General features: G+C 36.3%; 1 protein-coding gene across 8 annotated transcripts in view; it reads left to right on the top strand.

Annotated features, from left to right (window-relative positions):
* The window catches only part of CDC42BPA (CDC42 binding protein kinase alpha), a 311999-nt gene that overhangs the window by 202173 nt on the left and 90783 nt on the right, over positions 1–19043 (top strand). For 7 of the 8 annotated variants that reach the window (XM_087424444.1, XM_087424442.1, XM_087424439.1 and 4 more), the window contains 2 exons: positions 12952–13199; positions 18357–18462. In XM_087424444.1, the coding sequence (XP_087280570.1) occupies positions 12952–13199; positions 18357–18462 (354 nt within the window). The remainder of the gene's footprint in view (positions 1–12951; positions 13200–18356; positions 18463–19043) is intronic. The other variant, XM_087424440.1, reaches the window with a different exon arrangement.

Here is a 19043-nt window from a genome sequence, read left to right as displayed (position 1 = left end):
TGAAAGACTAGAAGAAATTACCCAAACTGAACAGGTAAAAGAGAAAAGAATTAAAAAGAGTGAGGACAGTCTAAGGGACCTCTGGGACAACATCAAGCACACTAGCATCAGTGTTATAGGTGTCCCAGAAGGAGAAGAGCAAGATAAAGGGGCAGAGAATCTATTTGATGAAATAATAGATGAAAACTTCCCTAACCTAAGGAAGGAAGGAACACAGGTACAGGAAGCACAGAGAGCACGAAACAAGATAAACCCAAAGAGGCCCACACCAAGACACATCATAATCAAAACGTCCAGAATTAAAGATAAAGAGAGAATCCTAAAAGCCGCAAGAGAAAGACAAGTTACATACAAAGGTAACCCCATAAGGCTATCAGCTGACTTCTCAGCAGAAACCTTACAGGCTAAAAGAGACTGGCACAATATATTTAAAGTGCTAAAAGGAAAAAACTTACAGCCAAGAATACTCTACCCAGCAAGGTTATCGTTCAAATGGAAGGAGAGATCAAAAGTTTCCCAGACAAGCAAAAATTAAAGGAGTTTGTCATCAAGAAACCAGTGCTACAAGAAATGTTAAAGAAACTGATTTAAGAGGAAAAGAGAAGACCACAAATAGGAAAAATTATCTATTTCCATGATAAGAGAGTAATGGATACAAATGCACAAAAAAGAGGTTAGATATGATATCAAAAACATAAAAGGAGGGAGAAGGGGAGTTAAAGAGTAGAGCTTTCAGACAGAGTTCAAACTAAAGAGACCATCAATTCTGTATAGAAGGAGAAAGGAACAGAGAAGGACTACTCAAACACTGAGAAAAAAAAAAAGGGCAGCAAGTACATACTTATCAATAGCTACTTTAAACGTCAATGGACTAAGTGCTCCAATACAAACGCATAGGGTGGCTGATTGGATAAAACAACAAGACCCATATATATGCTGCATACAAGAGACACACTTCAGACCTAAAGACACTCACAAACTGAAAGTGAAGGGATGGAAAAAGATACTCCACGCAAATGGCAATGTAAAGAAAGCTGGGGTAGCAGTACTCATATCAGACAAAATAGACTTTAAAACAAAAACTGTAAAAAGAGACAAAGAAGGGCATTACATAATGATGAAGGGAACAATCCAACAAGAGGATATAACACTTGTAAATATCTACACACCCAATGTAGGTGCACCTAAATATATAAAGCAATTATTAACAGACATAAAAAGAGAAATAGACAGTAACACAATAATAGTAGGGGACTTGAACACTCCACTTACACCAACAGATAGATCATCCAAACAGAAGATCAATAAGGAAACACTGGCCTTAAATGACACATTAGAACAGATGGACCTACTAGATATATACAGAGCATTCCATCCAAAAACCGAAGAATACACGTTCTTTTCAAATGCACATGGAACATTCTCCAGGATTGACCACGTATTAGGCCACAAAACAAGTCTACATGAATTTAAGAAGATTGAAATAATACCAAGCATCTTTTCTGACCACAACGGTATGAAACTAGAAATCAACTATAGGAAGAAAATCAGAAAAGCCACAAATACGTGGAGATTAAACAAAATGCTACTGAACAACGACTGGGTCAACGAAGAATTCAAAGAAGAAATCAAAAAATACCTGGAGACAAATGAAAATGAAAATACGACATGCCAGAATTTATGTGATACAGCAAAAGCGGTTCTAAGTGGGAAGTTTGTAGCAATACAGGCCTATCTCACCAAACAAGAAAAATCTCAAATAAACAATCTAACAATGCACCTAAAGGAACTGGAAAAAGAAGAACAAACAAAGCCCAAAATCAGTAGAAGAAGGGAAATAATAAAAATCAGAGCAGAAATAAATGAAATAGAGACTAAAAAAACAATAGAAAAATTAATAAAACCAAGAGCTGGTTCTTTTATAAGATAAACAAAATTGACAAACCTTTAGCTAGACTCACCAAGAAAAAAAGAGAGAAGGCACAAATAAGTAAAATCAGAAATGAAAGAGGAGAAATTACAACAGACACCTCAGAAATACAAAAGACTATAAGAGAATACTATGAAAAGCTGTATGCCAACCAATTCGACAATCTGGAAGAAATGGATAAATTCTTAGAATCATACAACTTTCCAAAACTGGATCAAGAAGAAGTACAGAATTTGAATAGACCAATCACCAGTAAGGAGATCAAAACAGTAATCAAAAACCTCCCCCAAAATAAAAGTCCAGGACCAGACGGCTTCCCTGGTGAATTCTACCAAACATTCAAAGAAGACGTAATACCTATCCTTCTCAAACTCTTCCGAAAAATTGAGGAGAGGGGGAAGCTCCCTAACTCATTCTACGAAGCTGACATTACCCTGATACCAAAACCAGACAAGGACAACACAAAAAAAGAAAATTACAGGCCAATGTCACTGATGAACATCGATGCAAAAATCCTCAACAAAATACTAGCAAATTGCATACAATACTTTAAAAAGATTATACACCATGATCAAGTGGGATTTATTCCAGGTATGCAGGGATGGTTCAACATTCGCAAATCAATCAACGTAATACACCACATTAATAAAATGAAGAATAAAAATCACATGATCATCTCAATATATGCAGAGAAAGCATTTGACAAGATACACCATCCATTTAAGATAAAAACTCTGAATAAAATGGGTATAGAAGGAAAGTACCTCAACATAATAAAGGCCATATATGACAAACCCACAGCTAATATCATCCTCAATGGTGAAAAACTGAAAGATATCCCTCTAAGAACAGGAACCAGACAAGGATGCCCACTGCCACCACTCCTAGTTAACATAGTACTGGAAGTCCTAGCCAGAGCAATCAGGTAACAAAAAAGAAATAAAAGGCATCCAAATTGGAAAGGAAGAAGTGAAACTGGCACTATTTGCAGATGACTTGATTTTATATATAGAAAACCCTAAAGAATCCACAAGAAAACTCTTAGAAGTAATAAACGAATACAGTAACGTTGCAGGATACAAAATCAACATAAAAAAATCAGTTGCATTTCTATACACTAACCACGAAGTAGCAGAAAGAGAAATTAAGAATACCATCCCATTTACAATTGCAACAAAAAGAAAAAAATACCTAGGAATAAACTTAACCAAAGAGGTGAAAGATCTGTACACGGAAAACTATAAATCATTGCTGAAAGAAATTGAAGAAGACACAAAGAAATGGAAAGATATTCCATGCTCTTGGATTGGAAGAATCAACATAGTTAAGATGTCCATACTTCCTAAAGCAATCTATAGATTCAATGCAATCCCTATCAAAGTTCCAACAACATTTTTCACAGAAATAGAACAAAGAATCCTAAAATTTATATGGAACAACAAAAGACCCCGGATAGCTAAAGGAATCCTGAGAAAAAAGAACAAAGCTGGAGGTATCACACTCCCTGATTTTAAAATATACTACAAAGCTGTAGTCACCAAAACAGCATGGTACTGGCACAAAAACAGACACACAGATCAATGGAATAGAATCGAAAGCCCAGAAATAAACCCACACATCTATGGACAGCTAATCTTTGACAAAGGAGCCAAGAACATACAACAGAGAAAAGAAAGTCTTTTCAACAAATGGTGTTGGGAAAACTGGATAGCCACATGCAAAAAAATGAAAGTAGACCCTTACCTTACACCATACACAAAAATTAACTCCAAATGGATTAAAGACTTGAATGTAAGACCTGAAACTATGAAACTTCTAGAAGAAAACATAGGCAGTACGCTCTTCGTCATCGGTCTTAGCAACATCTTTTCAAGCACCATGTCTGACCGGGCAAGAGAAACAATAGAAAAAATAAACAAATGGGACTACATGAAACTAAAAAGCTTCTGCACAGCAAAGGAAACCATCATCAAAACAAAAAGACAACCTAACAATTGGGAGAAGATATTTGCAAACATACATCTGATAAGGGCTTAATCTCCAAAATATATAAAGAACTCATGCATCTTAACAACAAAAAAACTAACAACCCAATTAAAAAATGGGCAAAAGACCTGAACAGACATTTCTCCAAAGAAGATATACAGATGGCCAAGAGACACATGAAATGATGTTCCAAATCATTAACTATCAGGGTAATGCAAATCAAAACTACAATAGATATCACCTCACGCCCGTCAGAATGGCTATAATTAACAAGACAGGAAACAACATGTGTTGGAGAGGATGTGGAGAGAAGGGATCTCTCATACACTGCTGGTGGGAGTGCAAACTGGTGCAGCCACTCTGGAAAACAGTATGGAGATTCCTCAAAAAATCAAGGCTGCAACTACCACTTGATCCAGCTATTCCACTGCTGGGTGTTTATCCAAAGAACTTGAAAACACCAATGCGTAAAGATACATGCACCCCTGTGTTCATTGCAGCATTATTCACAATAGCCAAGACTTGGAAGCAACCTAAGTGCCCCATCAAGGGACGAATGGGTAAAGAAGATGTGGTATATATACACAATGGAATACTACTCAGCCATAAGAAACGATGAAATCCAGCCATTTGTGACAACATGGATGGACATTGAGGGTATTATCCAAAGTGAAATAAGTCCGAGGGAGAAGGTCAAATACCGTATGATTTCCTTCATTAAGTAGTAGATAATAACAACAATAAACAAACACATAGAGACTGAGATTGGATTAGTGGTTACCAGAGGGGAAGGGGGGAGGGAGGAGGGCGAAAGGGATAATTCGGCACATGTGTGTGGTAATTGGTTGTAATTAGTATTTGGGTGGTGAACATGATGTAATCTATGCAGAAACAGAAGTATAATGATGTACACCTGAAATTTATACAATGTTATAAACCAATATTACTGCAATAAACAAAAAAAAATCAATTAATGTAATGCATCACATCAACAGACTAAAAAATAAAATCACATGATCATATCACTCCATGCAGAAGAAGTATCTGACAGAATCCAACACCCATTCGTGATAAAAACTCTCAATAAATTAGGAATAGAGGGGAACTTCCTCAACTCAATAAGGAATATCTATCAAAAAAGCTACAGCTGACATCATACTTATTGGTGAGAAATTTGGCACTTTCCCACTAAGATCAGGAACAAGCTGAGGGTGTCACCTCTCACTACTGCCTTTCAACATTTTACTGGACATCCTAGCTAATGCAATAAGACAAGCAAATGAAATAAGAGGTATACAGATAGGGAAGGAAGACAGAAAACTGTCTTTGTTCATAGATGACATGATCATCTATGTAGAGAATCAAAAAAATCGCCAAAAGAACTCCTGGAGCTAATAAGCCATTATAGCAAGGTTGCTGGATACAAGGTTAATGCCTAAAAGTCAGTCACTTTCCTATATACCAACCATGAACAAGTGAAATTTGAAATTTAAAACTCAGCACTATTAACAATAGCACCCATAAAAATTAAATACTTAAGTATAGATATAACAAAATATGCACAAGATCTATATGGTGAAAACTGCAAAACTCTGATGAAAGAAATCAAAGTAGAACTAAATAAATGGAGAGAGATTACATGTTCATGGATGGGAAGACTCAATATTGTCAAGATATCAGTTCTTTTCATCTTGATCTGTAGATTTAATGCAATCCCAATCAAAATCCTAGCAAGTTCTTTTGTGGATATCAACAAACTAAGCCTAAGGTTTGTTATGAAGAGGCAAAAGACCCAGAATAGCCAACACAATATTGAAGAAAGAGAACACAGTTGGAAGACTGACACTGCCTGACTTCAAGACTTACTATAAAGCTGCAGTAATCAAAACAGTGTGGTATTGGCAAACGAATATACAGATAAATCATCTTTGACAAAGGAGCCAAGGCAATACAATGGAGCAAAGATTGTCTTTTCGACAAATTGTGCTAGAACAACTAGACATACACATACACACAAATGAATCTAGACACAGACCTTACACCCTTCACAAAAATTAACTCAAAATGGGTCACAACCTAAATGTAAAACACAAAACTGTGACACTCCTAGAAGATAACATAGGGAAAACCTAGGTAACCTTTGGTATGGCAATGAATTTTTACATATACCACCAAAAGCGCAATCCATGAAATAAAGAATTGGTATGCTAGACTTCATTGACATTAAAAATTTATGATCTTGAAAGACACTGCCAAGAGAATGAAAAGATGAGGCACAGACTGAGAGAAAATACAGACATATTTAATAAAAGACCATTATCCAAAATATAGAAAGAACTCTTAAAACTCAATAATAAGAAAATTACCAACCCCAGTGTTGCAAGATCAACACACAGTAATGAGTTGTGTTTCTGATTGCCAGCAGTGAACACTCCACAAAGGAAATTAAGAAATTAGTTTCACTTACAGTAGCATCTAAAAGAATAAAATGCCTAGGATAATTTTAACCAAGAAGGTTAATGACTTGTGCGCTGAAAATTACAAAACATTGCTGAAAAAAATTAAGACCTAAATAAATGGAAGTACCTCCCACATTTATGGATAGGAAGACTTAATATTGTTTGGATCTCGATATTACCCAAAGTGATGTACAGGTTCAATGCAATCCCTATTAAACTTCCAACAGCCTTTTTTGCAGAAATGAAAAGCAAATACACTCCTCAAATTCATGTGGAATTGCAAGTGGCCCCAAACAGCCAATCTTGAAAAAGAAGGACAAAGTTGGAAGACTTATACTTCCCAATTTCAAAACTTATTTCAAAGTTACAGTAATAAAAAGAGTGTGGTACTGGCATAAGAATAGAAATATAGACCACTGGAATAGAATTAAGAGTCCAGAAATGACCTCATGCGTCTATGGCCAATCGATTCTTGATACGGCTACTAAATCCATTCAGTGCGGAAAGAATAGTCTCTTCAACTCATGTGCCAGGACAACTGGATTTCTATATGCAAACGAATTCGGACCCTTGCTTCATACCATATAAAAAACTTAACTCAAAATGGATCAACATCTTAAATATAAGAGCTACAGTCATAAAACTTTTAGAAGAAAAAATTGAGGTAAATTTTCATGACCTTAGGTTTGGCGATGGATTCTTAGATATGACCCTGAAAGAATAAGCAACAAAAGAAAAAAATTGATAAATTGGACTTCATCAAAATAAAAACTTGTATGCATTGCATCAAAGGACATTTTTAAGAAAATGAAAAGACAACCTAAAGAATGGAAGAAATTATTTGCAAGTCAAATATCTGATAAGGGTTTGATATCCAAAATATGTAAACTCCTACAACTCAACAACAGAAAGACAAACTACCCAATCAAAAAATGGGCAAATAACTAGACATTTCTCTGAAGAAGATGTATTAATAGCCAATAAGCACATGAAAAGATGTTCAACATCATTGATCATTAGGAAAATGAAGTTAAAACCACAAGGTACCACTGCATATCTACTAGGATGGCTAAAATTAAAAAAAAAGAAGAAGAAACAAAATAAATGTTTGTAAGAATGTGAAAACGGTTTGGTGGTTCCGCAAGAAGATAAACATAGAATTACCATATGACCCAGGAATTTACCTCCTAGGTATCTACCCAAAAGAACTGTAAGCAGGAACTGAAACAGATATTTATACACCAGTGTTTATTGAAACATTATTATAGTAGCCAAAAGGTAGAAACAACTCAGGTGTCCATCAACAGATGGAGAAACAAAATATGCTATGTAAATACAATGGAATATCATTCAACCATAGAAAGGGATGAAGTTCTGATACATGCTCCAACATGAATGAATCTTGATAACATTATGCTAAGTGAAAGAAGCCAGACAAAAAAGGACAGATATTGTATGACTCTACCTGTATGAAATATCTAGAATAGGCAAATTGATTGAGATAGAAAGGAGAATAGAGGCTACCAGGGGCTGGGTGGAGGGAGTAATGAGGAGTTTATTCCTTAATGGTTATAGAATTTCTCTTTGGGATGATGAAAAGTTTTGGAAATACATAGTGGTGATGGTTGCACAACATTGTGAATGCAATTAATACCAATGAACTGTACACTTAAAAGGGTTAAAATGGCAAAATTTATGTTATATATATTTTTCCACTTTAAAAAAAATTAACAATGTAGTATACCCAAAACCACTGAATTGTGCACTTTAAATGGGTAAATAGTATGGTATGTGAATTGTGTCTCAGTAAGGCTGTTTAAAAAAACAAAAACAACTTTTCAATGATTGTGATCATGTGCTACAAGAATTTTTTTTTTACCCTGTTGTGTTAGTTTGCTAGGGCTGCTGTTACAAATTACCACAAACCGGGTGGCTGAAAACCCAGGAATTTATGGTCTTAATTATGATGGCTAGAAGTCCAAAATCAAGGTGTTAGCAGGGTTGGCTTCTGATGGTTTGCTGACAGTGTTTCACATTCCTTGGCTTGTAGATATATCACCCTGATTTTCTTAATCTTCATATGGTGTACTCCCTGTATGCATGACTCTCAGTGCAAATTTGTTCTGTTTATAAGGACACAGTCATATTGGAATAGAACCAACTCTAATGACCTCACTTAAGTTGGTTACCTCTATAAAAACCCTATTTTTCTTTTCTTTTTTCCACCCTTATTGAAGTATAACTGACAAATAAAAATTGTAGATACTTAAGATGTAAAATGTGAAGTTTAGATATACACATACATTGTGAAATGTTTAGCACAATCAAGTTAATTAACATATCCATCACCACACGCAGTTATCTTTTTTTTTTTTTTTTTTTGCTGAAAACAGTTAAGATCCATTCTCTTAGCAAATTTCAAGGATACCATACAGTATTGTTAACTGTAGTCACCCTGCTTTACATTAGATCTCCAGAATTTATTCATCCTACATAATCTGAAGTTTTGTACCATTTGACCAACATTTCCCCATTTCCCCCACCCCCCAGTCCTTGGCAACCACCATTCTACTCTGCTTTTAAGAATTTGACCTTTTTAGATTCCACATATAAGTCAGATCATGCAGTATTTAAGGCCCGATTTTTAAATATGGTTGCATTCTGAGATACTGGTGGTTAGTGCTTCAACATATGCTTTTTGGAGGGACACAGTTCAACCCTTAGCACATATTTATGACTTGAGAGTGTGATATATTCATTTTTACTCCTTATTACATAATTGTCACAAACATAGTTTTAATGATTATAGAAGTATATCCATTTATCCAATTCCCTACTATTAAATATATATTTTTCGCTTTTGCAATATTATAATTACCATGAACATCTTTATGCACAGCTTTTTCAGTATCTTCTTCTTAGAACACCTACCTGGGAATGAAATTGTCAAATCATTTTAAGGCACTTGTTACATGCCACAAATCTTTGCAGGTATAAGAAGCATTTCTTGCCTTATTAGTAGATTGTTTATTAATCATATTTTCTCTTTGTGAATTATCTCTTTAAGTCATTTGCCCATTTAATTTTGTAGTCGTAATGTTTTTCTTATCCATTCATATAAACTCTTTGCATAGTAAAAATTGTACTTTTCCTTATATTTTCCACTACTATTTTACCAACTTATAATTTGCCTTTTAATTTTGGTCTTGTTTCTTTTTAAAATTATAGACAATTTGTTTTTACTTTCCTCAGTGTTTCTTCTATTGCTTCACAGCTTGGCCTGTCTTTCTTTTTTCAGAGTTTGCTAAGTATGTAATTCTGCTTTCTCCTGGTTGTTTCTATTGGGTTTAAAAATATTTAACTCTAATCAATTTGGAATTTGTTTTGCTAAATGGTATGATGTGAGAATCATTTTGTTCTTTTATTGCTAGCTAGTGGTTCCAAGTTCATTAGTTAGTCACTGCCTTCCTAGTGATTGAAGATGTCTCGTATATTGAGTTAAATCATTTTGGGGTGGAAATCTGTTACACTGATACTTATTAGGGATTTATAGTGTGTTTTAATATCTGAAAAGAATATTCTCTTCCCTTTTTTACTCTTCTTCCTTTTTCAGGATTTTCTTTGGTATTTTTAGCATTTTATTTTTGCCTATGTACTAGGAACATTTGTCTCCATCCCACACCCCTGCACTACCTCCCACATTAAAAAAAAATTTTTTTTTTGGTTTACAAGAAAGATAATTTGAGAAAAATTGAATACATATAATTTTTGTTTTTTTGGTGAGAAAGATCAGCCCTGAGCTAACATCCATGCTAATCCTCCTCTTTTTGCTGAGGAAGACCAGCTCTGAGCCTACATCTATTGCCAATCCTCCTCCTTTTTTTTCCCCAAAGCCCCAGTAGATATTTGTATGTCATAGTTGCACATCCTTCTAGTTGCTGTATGTGGGACGCGGCCTCAGCATGGCCGGAGAAGTGGTGCGTCAGTGCGCGCCCAGGATCCGAACCCGGGCCGCCAGTAGCGGAGCACACGCACTTAACCACTAAGCCACGGGGCCAGCCCTGAATACATATAATTTTAATCTTCCCCTTGGTATTTTTCTATGTTTTTTCGAGCCTTCTTTTACATCTTTTGTAAAGACTTGTAGTTTTTTCGTATAATTCAGACGTTATTCACTATTATTATTCCTCATATGTGTGTATATTAGTTTCTGGTGATTTTTGTTTGATCGTTTTTGCTATTAACAATGAAATTTTTTACTATGTTTTCTTATAGCTTATTCTGCTGTTTAGAAGTACTATTGATTTGTCTTTATCTTATATGCCTTTGTTTTACTCAACTTTATCAATTCTAGCACTTTTCAGTGGATTTATTTGCATTTTCTGGATGAACAGTTATATTAAATGGAAATGATAATGATTTTATCACTTTTCTTTCTAATATTCTTTTCTTATAACTATTTAACATATTACTTGGTCAGACAGAATATCTAAAAACTGATATTAAATGAGAGATAATGGAAAACATCCTTTTTGTTATTACTTCTGGTGTTTCACCAATAGGTATTATTTTTTCTGATAGCTTGAAATGGATACTTTTTAAGTTAGGAGAATTACTGTACTCTCTTTTTGTTTTATTTTATTGTGGGACTTGGGGTAGTATTTGGAATTAGTATTGGATTTTATCAAATACTTTTGGGCAAGGGTACCTACTGAGATTATCATATGGATTTATTTTTATTTAGTCTGTTAAAATAATGCAATTTTTGCACATTTATTAATATTTGCTAATACTAAATTACCTTCAATACCTACAATAAAACCTATTCTTTTGCAGTAGATTGTTCTTTTTTACATATGGTTTAATTTTGTTTGTCAGCATTTTATTTGGCTTTTTTACAACCTTAGCAATAAGTAAAGTGAGTCTATAACTTCTTTTGGTGGTGTCTTTGGTGGGTTTTGATTTCAGGGTAATTTTTACTTGAAACTTCTAGTACATGCCACTGCTATCCCAACAGCCAAACTTTACTAAACAGAACAGGAAACTAAAAGTGTTCTTTAGGTGATTAGAAAAAAGAAAGAGTAGTGTGGGTCAGTGGTCAGTGCCGCACATGTCAATTGAGGCGTCATTGTCATGGAGATGCATGAGAGTAAAGATCCAACTCGGTGTGGCTCTTCCCAGTTTCAGCAGAGCTTTGCACGCCAGGCTGCCTCAGAACCTACTGGACAGTCTGGGTCTTGCATATGGTAGGCACTTCATAAGTCATTGGAATAAATGGTTCAATATTACAGTTGCTACCCCAGAGACATTTCTCAGGTCCACGTTGATGACTTTGGTTTTTAAAAAAATTATATACCTCAAATGTGAAGAAGCCGGCATAGTTTTCTTTCGACTTTAAACCAACTGCTGTTACCAGTTTTTCTGCTCTTAATACCAGCTTCCAAAAAGGACACAGTGTCCTCTCGAGCTTGATATCTTGTTGTCACTAAACATAAGCCCATAGGTTCTTTGGGTTTTAAAAGTTTTATTGTCAATCATCTGGGAAAATAGGTAACATATAACAAAGTAATAGAAATAAGTTACAAAGCTCAGGAAATTTTATAATCCTAATCTCTGGCTGTATCTTTCTGTTTACCCTTTAGCCGTTAGCTGGAAGAACCTTTGGACTTTTACATTTTCCTTTCTTCCTTATTACTGAGAGTATATTTCAACCTAAGTTCTAAAAAGATAGCTTTCAACCAAATTTCTCCTTAATGCCCTACCTAAACGCAAAGAGACCTATCATTTTTTTCTAGAGAGGCTATGAAGATGAATGGATTAGGCCTTTGTCATTTCTCCCTGGACCACTGAAGAAGAACTTTTTACATTCTAGCTCTACCATCTTCTCCCTGAATTTAATCTTTTAAAGACACAAATGTATTTATGACCTTTTACTGGTTCCACATCAGAAATAGGATGCAGTTAGATTTTTCCCTCACTCTATACACCAACAATAATTGTATATAAATTAGAAATTAAATGTAAAACAAATAACTATATGAATACCAGCAGAAAGTACAGATAAATATATAACCTTGGTGTGGCTAAGACTGTAAAATACAGGGGCCGGCCCAGTGGCGCAAGTGGTTAAGTGCGCGTGCTCCGCTGCAGTGGCCCGGGGTTCGCCGGTTCGGATCCCGGGCGCGCACCGATGCACTGCTTGGCAAGCCATGCTGTGGCGGCGTCCCATATAAAGTGGAGGAAGATGGGCACGGATGTTAGCCCAGGGCCAGTCTTCCTCAGCAAAAAAAGAGGAGGATTGGCAGATGTTAGCATAGGGCTGGTCTCCTCACCAAAAAAAAAAAAAACAACAACAGACTGTGAAGTACAACAATAAAGGAATATACACTGAGAAAGATATTTGCAGCATACGACAGATGAAAGGTTAATAGCATTAATAAAATATTATTTTTATGTGATGATATACAAAAATAATATTCAGTTATATGAACAGTCCTTTGTATTATAGGAGGAAGTTATTATTTGATATTTCATTATTCTTATAGATGAACTAATCTTTTGTTATTACTTCTATAGCAGAAACAAATTAGTTACTCACCAGGAGTATGCAGCATAGAACATCAGCAAGAGATAACCAAATTAAAGACTGATTTGGAAAAGAAAAGTATTTTTTATGAAGAAGAATTGTCTAAAAGAGAAGGAATACATGCAAATGAAATTAAAAATCTGAAGAAAGAATTGCATGATTCAGAAGGCCAGCAACTTGCTCTCAACAAAGAAATTATGATTTTGAAAGACAAATTGGAAAAAAACAGGAGAGAGAGGTAAGAATCAAGTTATTTACTCATCTAATAAATATTTATTGAGTGCCTGTTATGTGTCGGTGACTGGAGATACATAGGCAGTAAGTGTATCCCAGTCCTCAAATAGACCAAAGTCAAGATTGCTAACTAGAAAACTGCAAGACAGTGTGATAGGCAAGCCAGTGGGTAAGTGTAGGAGTGCCCATAGCAGAGGCACAAAGATAACTTTGCTATGTCTAGGTTTTTTGGACAAAATCATTTCTAAGCTAAGACCAAAGAAATAAGAAATATATAAGAGTGTCTAGGCAGAAGTAGCAGAATGTGCTAAGATCTAGAGGAAAAGAGGAGCATGGCCCATTCAGAAAATGAAAGCATAAATTATGTGTAAGCATAAGAAGAAAGATGAAAGTGGTGAAAATGAGGCTGGAAAGGAAAACAGAGGCAAGATCATGAAGGAGTGTAAAGAATTTGAACTGTATCCTAAGGCCCTGGAGGGAAAATGACAATTACATTTGTTTTTGAAAGATTGCTCTTGCTACTGTGTGGAGAATGGATTGGAAGGAGCAGACTGCAGATAGGAATCTGACTGAGAGATGAGGCAGTTGGACCTTAGGTAGTGATAGTGAAGATGGAGAGAAGTGTTGGATTCAAAAGGTCTACTGAGAAGACAGAACCTGGAGGACGTAACGACCAGATGTGAGAAATGTGGAGCAGGAGAAATTATCAGTGATACTCTGGTTTCTAGATTTTAGGCAACTGAACGTGTGTGTGTTACTGTCATTCTCACCTTACATTGGAAGACTAAGTTTGTTCAGTTTGGTACATTCATTCAGCAAAATTTTAGAACCTACTATGTGTAAAGCACTGGTGTAGGCGCTGGGAACACAGCAGCGAACACACAACAAGTCTCTCTCCTTATGGAGCTTTCCTTGAGTTATGGTGAAAGACTATGAACAAAATAAGTAAAACATAGTATATATTAGATAATGTAAATGCCAAGAACAAAAAATAGGGCAGAGGATGGGGGCTATGAAACATGAAGGGGGAGGATTAAATTATTTATATAGGATGGCCAGGGAAAATTATACTAAAAAGGTAACTTCTCAATAAGGACTGAAGAAAGTGGGGGAGATATCTATAAATGTATGAGAAGAAGATTCTACACAGAGAAGAACAAGTCTGTTAAAAAAATAGTGAGATGGGGCCGGCCCAGTGGTGTAGTGGTTAAGTTTGCACGTTCTGCTTTGGAGTCCTGGGGTTCACCAGTTTGGATCCTGGGTGCAGACCTGCTCACCGCTCATCAAGCCGTGCTGAGGTGGCGTCCCATATGGAGGAGCTACAACTCTACAACTATCATACACAACTATGTACTGGGGCTTTGGGGAGAAAAAAGAAAACGAGGAAGATTGGCAATAGATCTTAGCACAAGGCCAGTCTTCCTCAAAAAAAAAAAAATAGAGAAGGCAAACTGTAGAGATAATAAAAAGATCAGTGGTTGCCAGGGATTATGGGGAGGGTGGGATGAATAGGCAGAGCACAGAGATTTTTAGGGCAGTGAACCTACTCTGTATGATACTATAATAGTGGATATATGTCATTATACTTTTGTCCAAATGCTGAGAGTGTACACCGCCACAAGTGAACCCTAATGTAAACCATGGACTTTGAGTGATAATGATGTGTGAATGTAGGTTCATCAATTGTAGCAAGTGTACCACTCTGGTGGGGGATGTTGATGTGGGGAGGCTGTGCCTGGGGGCAAGGGGATATGGGAAATCTCTGTACCTTCCTCTCAATAGTGCTATGAAACCAGAACTTTTCTAAAAAATAAAGTCTATTAAAAATAATAATAATGAGGCCAGTGTGGCTGAAGTAGAGTTAAGGGGAAAGAATAGTAGGAGATGAGGATGAGAGGTTGTGGGGGCCAGATCATGTAGAACTTTAAATCCTGTTCAGTTGACTTACAGTTATTTACTCTGAGTAAAACCATTGCAGGGAAGTATTGCAGGATTTTGAGCAGAAAACTGACAAATACTGAGTTGTGTTTTAACAGGATTACTCTAACTACTGGGTGAAGAATAGTCTGAATTAGGTAAGAGAAAAACCAGTGAAACCATTTAGCAAGCTATTGCAATAATCTGGGCAAAAGATGATGGTGGCTTGGGCCTAGGGTGATGGCAGAATTGGTGGTAAGAAATGTACAAATTCTAATATTATTTAAATATCATGATTTTTGCTGATGGAGTAGATATGGGGTGAGAAAAAAAGAGGAAGAATCAGGGATGATACTGAGGTTTTGGGCCTTAGCAATTAGTTGAATAGAGTTACCATTTAGGGAGGAAGACTACAGGAGAAGCACGTTTAGTGTGGGAGTATTATCAGGAGCTCATTTTAAACAAGTTATGTTTGAGATGTTTATTAGATATCTAGGTGGGGATGTCAAGTAGGCCATGGTATAGACCGGCCTGGATTTCAGGGTGAGAGAAAATCCTGGGAGTATTTATCACTCACATGATATTTGTCTTTTTTTTTTTTTTAAGATTTTATTTATTTATTTTTTCCCCCCAAAGCCCCAGTAGATAGTTGTATGCCATAGCTGCACATCCTTCTAGTTGCTGTATGTGGGACTCGGCCTCAGGATGGACAGAGAAGTGGTGCCTCGGTGCGTGCCCGGGATCCGAACCCGGGCCACCAGCATCGGAGCGTGCTCACTTAACCACCAAGCCACGGGGCCGGCCCCTCACATGATATTTGAAGTGGTGAGACTATATGAGATCACTTAGCAAATGAGTATAGAGAGAAAAGAGGTCCAAGACTGAACCTTGGGGCACTCCAATCTTTAGAAGTTGAGAAATGAGGAAGAAACAGCAAAATGGATAGAGAAAGAGCAGCAAGAATGATAGGAAGGAGATCAGGCGAATTTGGTGCCTGGAAGCCATGTGATGAAAGCATATCAACTCTGTCTACATGTCAAATGAGATGAGGTCTGAATCAGTTAAGAGAAGGACCAAATAATGGCAATTGAGTTTAATGGTATGAAGGTCATTGGTAACTTTGATAAGAACAGTTGCAGTGGAACAGTCAGGGCAAAGACTTGGGGGAGAGCAATTGGAGACAGAGGGTATAGTAACACTGTTATTACTTGGAGTCTTTTATTATAAAAGCAAGCCGTGCAATGAGGTCGTAGCTGGAGGAGAAATTTATCTCAAAAGAAGTTATTTTGCTTTTTGTTTTTGTTTTTATATTAGAAAAATAATACCACGCTTGTAGTCTGATAGCAATCATCTAGTAGATGAGTCAGGAGAGAGGAGAAAAGTGCTGAAGCAGTGTACTTGAGCAGTGCATAAGTGAAGGGATTGGCCTTCGCTGTTTTTACCTCTAGTAAGAGAAGAGAAAGTAGAGTATATGGGCAGAGAGGAGGGTGGATGGGCTGTGGGACCTTGTTTATGTGTTGAGCTCTCTTGAGTTGGGCATGTTGAATATGAGGTCCTTGGGAGACATCTTTGTGGAGATACCACATCAGCACTTTGAAGCCCAGAAGAGCTTCCCGTGTAGATTCAGAGTTGGTCAGCATAACAGATAATAATTGAAATCAGGTAGTGTGGTAGATGAGATAGCTCCAGGAAAATGTGCAGAGAGAGAGAAGAGTCAGCACCTGAGACAGGCTGCCTGGGAGCATTGGCATTTATGGGAAGGGTAGAAGAAGGGGAGTTCACAGAGGCCGCTGAAGAGACGTCAGAGATGGAGGCTGATTCCACACTGTGGTGTCACTGAAGCCACACTTCTCAGGATAAGGAGAAGGTAACGTTTCAAGAGGAGGGGGATGGACAACACTGTCAAAGGTAGCCAGTGGATTGGATGTAACAACAATTAGGACAGTGGTGAATTTTGAGTGGCAGAAGCCAGATTTTGGTGTCAACAGGCAATGGGAAAGTGGATACAGCAAACTTGCAAGATTTCAAGATGGTTATCAGTGAATGGGAAGACAAGGAAAGTGGAAAACGAAGTGTGACGTAGGGTTTAGGGGAGAGTTTGTTTATTTTGCTTAAATATGAGAGAGACTTAAGCTTTGTTTAATGCTAATAGGCAAAAACAACATAGTTTTACATAGAAATTGTACTCTTTAAATTGTACAACTTATTTGTGTACATATTTTTCTGAAAGGAGGCTTCTTTATAATTTTTCATGTTTTTGTTTATTTTTTGGAGTTGCTTCTGAATCAAGAAAGATTCTTAAACATAACTAAATTTCACATTTTGACTATAGATAATAAGGAAAGTGGCACATTGCTTGGACACAGGATGGTTTATTTTCCTGGAATTTATAATTTAAATTATAATTAATTTAATATTCATAATTCAGTAGTGTAAGGGATTTTTAAGATTACATTTTTAAAATCAACCATTACTTATATTCTTTGTTGACTTGGAAGCAATCATATAGAATTACCCAGAACTGATCCACACTGAATTTCATTTACTGCTAACATCCCCCATCACACCGCTATAGATGTGAGCCTTTTTATCCTCATTTCAACCCAGTGTTGGAAACTGATTCCCTTTCTCCCTTAGGAGGTTTTTTAAAAGTCTGTTAGAACTGTGTTTACCTCTAAGGGTGAGTCAGTTCTGCCCCCCCAGAACTATCATTTTAAATAAGTTTTATAATATTAAATTTGTTGTGCATGTGTGTTTATATGTGCAGGTAGGTAGGTACTTAGGTGAGAAGGAAGGAAGGAAGGAGCGCAAGAAGAAAGGGCTGAGTATATTGAGAGACCCATTGTAAATTTAATTGTGAATTTTCTGTGCAATCTAGAGCTGAGTATGAGGAATCGTACTGTGGTCCATATACCCTCCAGTTTCCCTAACCTCCTCATTTTCCCGTACTGTCTGGTATATACATAACCAAGTAAGATGAGCACAGTCAAGAAGGCTACAAATCGCATATGTCTTCCTCAGATTTTCAAATGAAAACCAAAGTGGATGTTATTAAGCAGACAAATCTAATTCAAAGGAAATGGTGGGGACTTTTCATTTTAAGGGAAAGGATTGGGATTTGGAACAATCAAGATATAGGTGGCTTTTCAGAATAAAGCATATGGTACAATAGGCAATCTGGGATGCCGTTATTTTAGCTTTAATTCAATTACTTTTTTTCCTTTTGTATTTTGAATTGTGTAAGTCAAAGTGAAAGAGAAGAATTTGAAAATGAGTTCAAACAACAGTATGAACGAGAGAAAGTGTTATTAACTGAAGAAAATAAAAAACTGACAAGTGAACTTGACAAGGTGAGTGATTCAATCTTATTTCTCTTCATGGAGCACATGCTAGATATTCAGCACTGTGGTAGAGATTGTGGATGTAATTTTATATTTGGTGTACATTTTTGTTTAATATTCCTCCTGACATGCAAGGATTACTTGAATGATACAGGTAATTTTTTGTTCTACCAATCTGTACAGGAGTCTTCTGGAGAGAGAATTTTGTTTATCTCATCTTATTCTTTGTCTCATTTATTTTTTGAGCCTCTATTCTTTATTTCACTTTCCATCTATTCTCTTTTTTACTCTTTTCTCTCATATTCGTTACTTGATCTGTCAGGGTTGGCTAAGTTCATGCTGGCCCTTGGCAAGAGCAGGATCAATTAGGTCAAACTGGGGATATTTTGACAACTGTGATGTCATATTCGTGATGGAGAATGGTAGTGGCTAGAAATAATACCATTGGTAGGTAAGTGTCCAAAGAAACCCACTGCCTAAACTCTGTAGCTTGAATAAAGAGCAGAACCATACGTTAAACTTCAAAGTAGCCAAATTTATGAACAAATTTCAAATACTTAAGTTAATGTTTTTCCATTTTGTATCTTAGA

This window comes from Ceratotherium simum, chromosome 36, assembly GCF_057802395.1.
Source record: "Ceratotherium simum simum isolate JZ-2026a chromosome 36, ASM5780239v1, whole genome shotgun sequence".
NCBI classification, from domain to species: Eukaryota; Metazoa; Chordata; class Mammalia; order Perissodactyla; family Rhinocerotidae; genus Ceratotherium; species Ceratotherium simum.
Note: the sequence above shows the minus strand (reverse complement) of the source record. Positions and strands in the feature narration are given on the sequence as shown.